Genomic DNA, 10855 nt, shown 5'->3' with positions numbered 1-10855 from the left:
TGGCTGGGAGCGTTCTTGAGAACCTGAGCGGGCGTAAGCTCGCTTGCATCGTAGCTGTTGTGCTCACACTCCAAGTAGCGTGCTTTCTTATTGGAGGCTTAATCGGTGAGTGACGGTTCCCGCCCTCCATTGAGTGAAGTTTCTTCGGTGACGGATGATGCGTTCTCTGCAGGTTCATCACCTGTTTTGGTTTTGTTTCACGCGTAATGTGGCACAGGCCTCGCCTTTTTCAAGCCGTCTGTTCATTACGGACTCGCAGCTCTCTGGAAGACCGCAAAACTAAAAGCTGCAAATGGGATATCACTTCCCTTGTCACTGAAATTAACAGGACCCCTAGTAGGGCTGCAGAATGCTTACAAACATTCGTAATTGACGAATATGAAAGTCAGATCCGGGTACTGTAAATTAATTATTACCTTGATTCAGGCGTCGCAGGTCGCATCAATTGCAGGCGTATGGGCAGGCAGGCTTGCAAGCGCAAGCGGTTGGACCAAGTTTATTTTTGTAGCGCCGATTCATGGTGATGGTGTTCATTGTGTCGCGGACGAGGGCATATTAGTGAAGGCCTTGGCGGACCGCTCTGGTTTCCAAAACGTCTGAATTGCAGAGCGAACACTTGCGCGCGCAGTCAGCACATGGGCTTGCAGCGAGCGGTGGAAAGGGGGCGGTGCTTTCCTTCTATTGGAGGGGAGGAGGAGGAGGAACAAATAAAGGCGCGTCGTCTCATTGTCCAGGCGCCATCAATGACGCCTCAAACGATGCCGCCCCACGGCGCCTTCCGTCGTGTGTGGCCACTGGAGGACGAGGGAAAGACGCCTCTTTCTGGCGCCTCGTTTCCATCTGTGCGCATTGTCTAGGCGTCTCGCGAACCTACGTAGGAATGTTAGCTCGGCGTTTCTCGGTATGAGGGAATGGCCTCTTCACTTTCTTATGCCAGGCGCCACAACCCTGGTTGTTTCTTCTGTGTGTACCGGTGAAGGCTAACAAACTTTGGCCATTGAATAAGTGCTATGCTGCAGTGAAAGTTCCATGGGAAGCTCGCTTATGCCATGAGCGCACAATCTCTGAAAGGAGGATTTCGCTTTAGTATGTTTGTTTGCCAGGCTACAGGAACTCCATACGTGCCACCATTGTGGTAAAGAAAATTTATTATAACCCACATATCAGGGCACAGCGACCAGTGGTAACAGCACTGCCCTAAGAACAGAAAATTATCCAACCAGTTTTCATGTAACATGGTCATTCTACACACCGTACAAAAATGTTTGGGTTGGCAACAAGCTACTACAAATCAAGTCACAAAGTTCACGAGCGTTCGAAGAAACTAATCATGAGGTGGCCTTAGGTGTGGGGCAAAACAGTGAGCGAGATTGAGATTCCGCTCCAGAGAGGACCCCGCGAGAGTGGTGGATGTGCAGAAAGACACCTTTTCACCCATTAGCAACAGAGGATACCCTTCAATCTGGCTGTGACGTGCCAAACTACACAGGCGTCAGCCTTTAAGGTACCTTTCTTTCTTTCAAAGAAATCTGCGATTCTCAAACTTTAGAATAGTTCTGAGAATATTTGAGAAATTTTGTAACGGGAGCACCATGTTAATTTAAGAGGAGCGCACGGAAGGGCCAATACTGATGTAACCTGCAATCCTTTTGCAGTAGCCTACTTGCATGGGTGCTTCGAAGTAGACTTCAAGGATTGTACATGGAATTTGTATTATGGGTGTATGGTGCATTATCTGGCCTTTAAGCAGATCTCTACAGCCTTGGTATATCTGTAATGGGTAGTGGAAACCAGACACTGTACACACCGTTCACGGCTGCTGTGCCGACTATCCTAATGATGTCACACTGCTTGGCAATGTGTTTTCGTGCTATCAACTCAATCATTGTAATAGTGATCTTTACCCATTTCGCGGTTAATACCAACTTGTTCATCATGCCAGTTCGAAGCTAAAGATGGTAGAAATCTGCTAAATTTAGCCTCGCAGGCTTGCAGAACATAAGCAGAACATTAAAAGAAAAAATTACCGAAGGTGCAAAATCTACAGGTTTGGGTGTGGTCCTCAAAATCTATGATACAGCCTATCACCGATCTATTAAATGACTGACTGAAGCCTCATTAAATTAAAATGAAGGGATTGTCATGATCAATCGGTATCTTCCACAGAAATGCAAGGAGGAGGTGAAATTCGCAAGTGAGATTACATGAGTGCTGTGAGACTACGGAAATATCACGGGTTTTCTGAAAAAGGTTTACAAGCAGAATTACGTGATTAATGTTTTTTTTTTTTTTTTGCATAGAGGAAGCTTTATCTGATGGGTCTTCCGTCTACCGGCTAGTTGACTTGAATGGAAAGGATCTACTGGGGAGCGATTTGTGAACAAGACGTGCTCTTAAACCTTTCTCAGAAAAACTGAAAGGGGCATGTCACCCTTTTTGAGGTTACTTGCTAATGTCATTATTTAGGGCTAGAATTTAGGTAAATACACCCGAAAAGGAGGTGCTGTTTCTTTGCTAGGGAATTGGGGATGATTCAGAGGTCTCTCTTTTTTTTTTTATGCTACTCCCCTCCGCCCCCTGTCTGTCTTAATTTGATTGAGATTCCCTCATTCTGAGAGGCTGAATTGGCTGAATCTGTTTCTTTTGTCTTTCCTTGAAGCACCATAGCAGTAACGCACCCCCCCCCCCCCCCCCCCCCCCACCCCCCTCTTGCTTTCTTCCTCCAGAAACATTCTGTGCAATAAATGTGCTAAATTATGCAAACCACTGTGGCATTCTTTTTTTTTACCTCAAACAAAGCTGAGGCAGTCTTGAGCATCCCACCTGTGATGTTTTGCACCCAATGTTGGTGCGAGGCAACTGGGAAGGGGTGCATTTATGTGTGTTTGCCTGTTTATGTGTGCACCTGTCACCATACCGTGTGTTTTTTTCCGATTCCTTCGAGAGAAGGGTTGAGCGTGGAGGTTTTGTCATAGAATCTGCTGCATGCCCGGCCCAGTGAGAAAATTTGTCAGTGGGTAAGTGCGGCACGATCCTCATTACTGTCATAGGAGAAGAGAGGAATTGAAGAGGCATCATCTTTTGACAAATTGGCATTCTATTCGTGGCAACTATCCCGCCTGTGCTTGCTTTGCCCCAAGCAAGGCCTTGTGGAAGGGCGTACCTGCATTCAAGCGCTCTGGATACTGCCTTTTGCTCTGCTTGGTCAAATGCCGTGAGCGAAATGCAACTGGCTTGCCTGCGAGTGCCAAACCAGTTTAGTGGGTGTGTCATCGCAGTCGATGAATAAGGCACCCATGCTGTGCCTGCTGAGAGTGCCGAGCTTGTAAGCATGACCACCACCACAAGGAATTTCACTGGGGGCAAACAAGAAAGCAGGAGCAGTTGCGCGTGTAAAAGTACACAGTTCCTAACGACACGTTTATTAACGGATGAAATTCTCTCTCTGATTTGGGGCATGAAGCTGTTATAATACTGCCCTTTCCGAACAGCTGAAAAAGGGCTGAAACCCCTGGGCACGGGTTACCTTTGACAAGCCTTTCAAAAGGAGAAGTCTCAAAAAAAAAAAAAAAACATGCAGGCTACGCGAGAAATAATTGAAGCAAACGAAATTCAAAGGCAGGTTAGTAAATGTGTGTCAATCACCTTGTCCCAAAAAAAGAGATAGATTTCCTACATAACACGTGCTGTACATCGGGTATGACGTAACATGGTGCCTGTGTAGATTGTGCCAAGTGCGTGAACGCGTGTTGGTGTGGTGTTGTGCTATCAGAGATTATACGTCTGCTTTTTTTTTTTTTTGTTCTTTTAATTTATTTCTATTTTTACTCGTGTTACTATGAAGTGTGCGTACAAAAGGTGCAATTTTTCTCGTATTAAATTCAGTTGGAAGTCAGCGTTCGGCCCATCGTCTTCCTATGTCCTTGTTTATATTTGCACTGTAGCTATTTTTAACTCTTGGATACGGAGTGTTGCTCAGGAGCAACAGCTCAATTTTTTTTTCTCTCGCACTTTGTGGCTTTTTTGACATTTAACACCATCTATTGGCAGACAAAGGATCACGGACCTTCAAAAATTAGAGAGGGCAGCGTGTACTTCCGTGTGCGAAAAAAATATTGTTTGCACGTGTCACCTCACGTCGAGCCCGGGTGGCTCAATGGGCTAGTGAGACAAATAACCGAAATTGTGCAATTTCGTTGTTATTACAAATGATCGCAGTACAAACTCTATGTTATTGTCTGCACTTGAACCACAAATCATGGTGATCAAGGCAGCTCTCTTGTTCAAGTGGTGTATGGGCAGCCAGTGCCCTCTGTTTCCCATTGCCCAGTGTGTCCTAGCGTCCGTCCTAATGAACCACATTTTTTCTGACTTCATATTTGTGATGTCGGAGGTCCTTTTGGATCATGAAAAACTTCTCACGCTTAAGCAAAATAATGTCTTGGGCATCAAAGGGTTAAAATGAATTACCAACTCGCCCAACAGTACACCTTGTTGAGCAATGTTTCCTTTAGCCGGCGTTCACTAAACCCCTGGCCCTTTCCTTCCTCCACCTGTGGGCAGCCCCGGCACCTTCCAATGCGGACCAGATCCTGGCGACGGTGTGCAAGCGGGAGACGCTGCTTCCGGCGGGCGTCTTCGACGACAGCTGGCACGTCCCGCGCGGCATCGGGGGCAAGCCGACCAACTGCAACCTCATCCACGAGCTGTCGGACGCCTCCCACACGGACCCCAACCTGACGGCCAACCACATCGTCTTTGCCTTCCAAGCGCCGGGGCCGCGGGCACAGCAGGACCTGGACTACTCGCGCTGGATGCAGAACCTCATCGGCATTCTCCAGCTGGACATCATCCACAGCGACTCGAACCCCATGAGTGAGTTGTCACCCCTTCTATTCGGCCATGCCGGAAGCCTGGCTCGTCTGTTGCTCCCGGCTTTACTGTGTGTCTCTCCTAGCGTGGCTGCCGCGAAGTAGTGGCACCTGCATTTATGTGGCACGTTCTGTAAGATTGTGCCTTCGTAAAATAGTTGGTTTCTTTTATTTAACAGGATGTAAAGTTTATTTATTTATTTATTTTAAAAATACCTTACAGGCCCTTGTTGCAGGGCATTGTGTAAGGGGGGTAACAAAGGGTGAGTGTCGCGACAGAATTGTAAGGAAACATCAAACTTTGAATGAACTTTGACTGAACGGAACAACAAATAACACGTTAAGGCCGACCTCCATGCAGCGAAGTTTCTCGGCGAACTTGGCGCGGCGGACGCCGTGGTTTGACGCGCCGCTCAGTTTTCGTCCACCCAACCTCCATGCAACGTGACACGGCGAACGCCGCCGACGGAAGACAGGACAGGAAGTACAACGAAGTACGAGGCTGTGATTGGCTGCGGCCTCAAAATGCAGTTTGCCGCTTCCGGTCGCGTTCGCCGCCGCGCGTTCGACATCTAGCTCGCGTAGATCGCCGGCGAACAGCCGTATTTTCGACGCCGGCGGCAGAGCGGCCGCCGCCGGGCGACGTTCGCCGCCTTTTCGCCGACATTTCGCTGCATGGAGGTCGGCCTTTATATGTCACTAAAGAGAGAAAGAAGAGAATGTACAAAAAAAAGTCATTTGAAGTTACACATCAGAACATTGCTGGTGGGAAGGAATACAAAGATGCGCAATACAACTTAGTAAAAACACCTGTACACACGTTGCCAAAAATATTCTATAACAGAGCGCAAAAAGCAAATTTTTCTTGTTTTGAAAACACAGTTGCACAAGTTGGTGTTGATTCATCTTGAAAACAGGCGCGGAAAAGACGTTGACCAAGAAAAGACATACACAGGATGTGTATTACATACACAGGAAATACACAGGATGTGCATACATATCTTTTATTTTCCTGCCCAGAGCAGTTCCTGGGCAGCCCAGAACTGCTCTGTTGCGAAGGATGCCAGATTGCAGACCCGTGACCATGAAATTAACGGACGTTTATTTTCGCTACATCCTAACAAGCAAGGCCGCGGGTGTGTCGTCCAGACGGGCGTTCATGGACAACTGCTCTCTCCCACTGCCTGAAGGTGTCCCCTGGTTTTTCTCTTCTGTTGAGGTCCCTAGTCGCTCATACCACCACGGCAGCGCGGTTCCGGGAACTCGACCGTGGTCGCAGCTGAAGCCTGGCCCGCTGCCCCCCTAATTCAATTATTCACACTAAAAACAGTGCAGGGACAAGGACAGAAGAAGTGACAAACTAGAGCGCTCTAGTTTGTCTGTCACTTCTTCCGTCCTCGTCTCTGCGCTGTTTTTAGTGTGAATAATGTGTACCCAACTAGCCCAACGTCAAGCCTTAGTAACCCTATTTCAATGGCGTGCACACATGTCCCGTTTTTTAACAGCAAAACTGTTTAGCAAATAGTAATTTTTCGTGTCCGCAGTTAAAAATACCAAGAAATTGCTGAGCACGCACACATGAGCGCGGACCTCCTGGTAAACGCGCGGCAGTTAACAAAACCAAAGAAATGCCCAGCACTCATAAGTGCATGCCTCGCGACGACCACCCAGCATCCCCTTCACACGTTTGTCAAGCCAAGCATACCCACTTTTAAGGAGATTTGCCAAGATTGGCCAAAAAAACTCCAGCGTTTGCCATAATCGTATCGGCACTTGCTCGGAACAAGAAAGACCCCAGCGTTCGCCGTAGTCGTTGCAACACTTGCTCGCAACGAGAAGTGCACTTCATAGCGTACGCCCCTCCAAGGTGATGTCCAATGATTATCACTTCTAAAAGGTGAAAAAAGTTCACACTTATAGTGACAGTGATGGAGTAAAGTTCGCTGTGGCGGCGAAGGTTAAGAAAATCGGCTGCAATAGTGGACTTAAACCTTTGTGATGGTCGTGAAGGCTGCGTGCAGCTTCACTACCTTCAAGTCTTTCGTGTTAGTGTGAGCTTCCTTCTTTTTTTTTTCTTTTAAACGACCAGACGCACAGTGGGCGGTCAAAACACTCGTTGCACTTCGGCGTTGCCTCCCCACCCAATATCTCTCTCTCCGAGGTGACCAAGGCACAGAGGTTGAACATTTGGCACGCGGCCCAGTGCTTTTAAGCAGTAGTAGAGTCCCACATGCAACAGCTCCAAGCTTTCGTAGACACTCGATGGGTAAATGAAATACAGAGCTGCTCTTAACTGCTCCGAGCAGGCAAATAAAAGAGACCAGGGGCAGGCACAGTGCAAATACATACTCTGAAAGTGTCCATAACCAGAAGGGCAGGCATGCTTCTATTGCTTGGTGCCTTTGTATGCCGTGTCTTGCGTTCAGTATACTTAAACGGTAGTGCATAAGGACAAATATGCGGAGGAGGAAGAGAAGGCGGGGAGGATGGGTGCTACTTCCGTAGTCCGTAAAAGTTGCGGCAAGAATGGACAGCTCGACTTGAAAAGCTGCCGTTCTAGCTTCGAGCACGCATGTATCCCATGCCTCTACTACAGCGGGCTTGAATGGGCTAGCAACCCTTCTGTTATCTTTCATCATCATAGTTTTGCCAAAAAAAAAATATTTTTTACCTATCCAGTGGGGGAAAACTACCAGTACCCACAATAGCAAGAACAGCGTTGCATGATCTCGGGAATTCATGCTGCTGACCGTATCATTGTCCATGGTTATCGGTCATCTCTTCTGGTCAAATACATTGCGCTCTTGTGATCTTACACACCACCGAATCTCGCTTCATTGAGAACTGTGCTTTGTACGTCTCAACTAAGATTAGGCCTCAGTAGAATATAGAAAACACCTTGCTTGTTTCTCACGCAACTTTTGTAAAGCACCACATCACACTTTAAAACATGCCTTTATTGGAAATAATTAGCACCCACTTATATGTGGTTACACTATTTGTTGGAAGCCACCTACTTAAGGGGAGACGCGGGTCGAAAAGTCGCGTTTTTTTTTCAAATTTCACCTTTTCTGTTTTTTGTTGCTTTATCATCTTTATACATTATATTTTGACATCTGAAAATATCACATCGAAATTCGCATCAGAAGTCGGTGAAAAATGCGTCTGAGTGAGTGGCAGTGACGCGCGGCATCACGAAATTTATGCAAAACTTGGTGCTGTTCGCGTGCTCGCGGGGCCGCGAGAAGAGCTGTCCGCCATATTGCGGCCGCTGGCTCGTGTAGAGTTGTCCTTACTCTCCACGATCCCGGTTTCTGAAGTCTCGTACGTTCACGAAAATTCTCAAAAAAAAGCAACAAAAACAGTCTTTTCCTGCCGTTTCAAACCGCGCGCCACTGACGCGGGGCCGCCATTGGCTGACAGCGCCTGTGTGTTCTTGCCGTAGTTCGCTTCACTGTTTTCCGGAGTTATTTTCCGCTGTTTTCGAGCGATGGCAAGCCCGAAAAAGGCCATTTCCGACCACCGGAAATACAGAAGTAGGAACAAGTTCAGAGGGAAGCGGCGGAAGACGTACAACAAAGTCACCGCCGACAAGAATGTCCCCGACGGGCCAGCGGCCGCTAGGCCTAACATCGACCACGGCAACGTCGACCATGGCAACAGCGACGACGAGATCAACGCTGCAGTGAATTTTGTGAGCGCATCGGAGAAAAAGATCGCGTTTTTCGAAAACGACGTCAGGCCGAATGCCGATCGTGCCGAAAGCGTAGTGCTGTGCGAGCTGGGTGGATTGACGGCTCTCGTCGCAGGCGCGGCATGCCCCGTTTGTCACGAGCGGAAACTAGCAGTTCGGGCGCCGAATAAAAAGCGGAAAGGCCTTTCTGTGTTTCTGGAACTACACTGTGAGAATGTGGAGTGCTCGGAGAGCATCCTTTCGTCCGCGTACTCGTCGAAGCGGGTCACGTCAGATGGCGGCCACGGTGCAAGCAGAAGCTACGACAGCGGCAGTTCGCGTGACGCTTTTGCCGTGAACCTGAAAGTGGTGCTTGCAGCGCGGGCCGTCGGCATCGGGCATGAGCAACTTTCGAGATTTTGTGGAGTAGTTGGATTGCCAAACCCTATGCACCATAAGACCTTCCATGCTATCGGCAAAAAAATTCACAGTGCGGCGGTGAAGGCTGTCTGTGAAAACATGCAAAGGGCACGCAGCGTGACCAAAGAGGTGGCTGGTAATAGTGACGTGCCAGTCATGTTTGACGGCACATGGCAAAAAAGAGGCCACAAAAGCCACAATGGTGTGGGAACTGTGGTGTCTTTGGACACTGGTTTGTGCCTGGACTATGAAGTGCTTTCTAACTTCTGCCTGTCGTGCAGTTTACATGAAGACATGGGAGGCGAGGAGGAAACATGGCAGGCGTTTCATCATCCCGTTTGTGAGAAGAATTGCGACTGTTCTTCCCATGCCATGGAGGCCGAAGCTGCAGTGCGGATTTGGCAGAGGACTGCAGACTATGAGACGCCCTTGCGGTTCACCATCTTCCTAAGTGATGGAGACAGCAAGGCCTACAACGGGGTCTGTGATGCCAACGTGTACGCCGACACCTCAATTGAAAAAGAGGAGTGCACCAACCACGTGGCGAAACGTCTGGGCACCGGCCTGCGGAAGCTGCCAACGCCACTTCCACGAGGGGAGAAGCTGAAGGAGACCACCATCCAGAAGCTTCAAACCTACTTTCAGGTGGCCATTGTGAACAATCGGGGAAATGTCCGCAAAATGTACACTGCCATATGGGCCTCATATTTGCACTCGTGCTCAACAGACGGTGCCGGAAGCCACAAGTTCTGTCCTGAAGGCCCAGACTCGTGGTGCAAGCACCGACGGGCTGAGGCCCAGGGCCAGCCTGCACCCTGCCACACCCCCCTCCTGACCAAGGCCCAGGGTTTGGCAATCCTCCCCATCTACAAGCGTCTCACAGATGCGAAGCTGCTTTCCCGGTGCCTCCACGGCAAGACACAGAACGCGGCCGAGTCCCTGAACAGCAAAATATGGCTGCTGTGTCCAAAGACCCGGTTTGCTTCCCGGACTGCTGTGGAAACAGCCACAGCCATTGCAGTCCTGTGGTTCAACAGGGGCCACGCGAGCTTTGAAAAGGTGCTGGAAGAGCTTGGGGTACTTCCTTCCGAGGCCCTGGTTACCCTCAGCGACCGCCGAGACAGCATGCGCATGCACAAGATGAATGTGCGTCAGACCGCTGAGGCGAGGGCACACCGCCGCAGTGCAGCCAAGAGGGCCCGGGTGGAAGAGTCCTGCCGCACCAGCCGGGAAGGGAAAACCTACGGCGCTGGAGAGTTCTAGACGCTCAGTATTCCCTCTGGACATGTGTGTCTATATTCAGCACAAGTTTCGTGCTACTGTGTTTTTCATTTTTGTAAATACGCACTTTCAAACTTTCAAACGTGTTTTTCTCATTTCGCAATTTTGGCCGATTTGCATTTTTTGCGGGAAGTGTTTCGGGCACTTAGAATGGTCATACGACAACGAAATTTGGCACACACATTGAGGAGAGTGCGTAGAGTGCCGATATCTACTTGAATGAGCACTACCTCTCAGCCGTAAATATCTATTAATAAATTAAATTGTAGTTTAGTGGCAAAAAAACAGTACTTTGCTACGCAGATATTTTTTTCATAGTTTCAAAGTTTCAGTACAATTTCTAGCTAGATATCGGCACTGTATGGCTAATAGGGAGCAAAAGGAGCTGTTGAACAACTCTCTGCATGAACATTTAGTATGCGCGAAAGTTCCCGGAAAACTTATGAAGTTTCACCATTACTTGCAACATAACTCACAAACTATTGCACTTATGTAAAAACTGATTACAGATTTGGAATCGGGAGGAAAAACTACATCAGTGGTCTAATTTCTGAAGCTTTAAGTTGTATAACAAAAAAAAAGTGTTTTCGAGGAGCGTCTCCCCTTAACG

General features: G+C 48.4%; 1 protein-coding gene across 1 annotated transcript; it reads left to right on the top strand.

Moving 5' to 3' along the window:
- Window positions 1–7892: 7892 nt before the first annotated feature.
- On the top strand, window positions 7893–10847 carry LOC144148156 (uncharacterized). The gene has a single exon (XM_077679738.1). It carries the CDS (start codon window positions 8362–8364, stop codon window positions 10225–10227), a length of 1866 nt encoding a protein of 621 aa, XP_077535864.1. The 5' UTR covers window positions 7893–8361; the 3' UTR covers window positions 10228–10847.
- Window positions 10848–10855: the final 8 nt, after the last annotated feature.

This window comes from Haemaphysalis longicornis, unplaced genomic scaffold (assembly GCF_048455015.1).
Source record: "Haemaphysalis longicornis isolate Haplotype H1 unplaced genomic scaffold, Haemaphysalis longicornis Haplotype H1 scaffold_796, whole genome shotgun sequence".
Classification (NCBI taxonomy): Eukaryota; Metazoa; Arthropoda; class Arachnida; order Ixodida; family Ixodidae; genus Haemaphysalis; species Haemaphysalis longicornis.
The sequence above is the reverse complement of the archived record's forward strand: the minus strand, read 5'-3'. Positions and strand labels throughout refer to the sequence as shown.

Excerpts from the sequence above, each read along its gene's own strand:
- LOC144148156 (XM_077679738.1), top strand. The coding sequence starts at position 8,362 with ATGGCAAGCCCGAAAAAGGCCATTTCCGACCACCGGAAATACAGAAGT.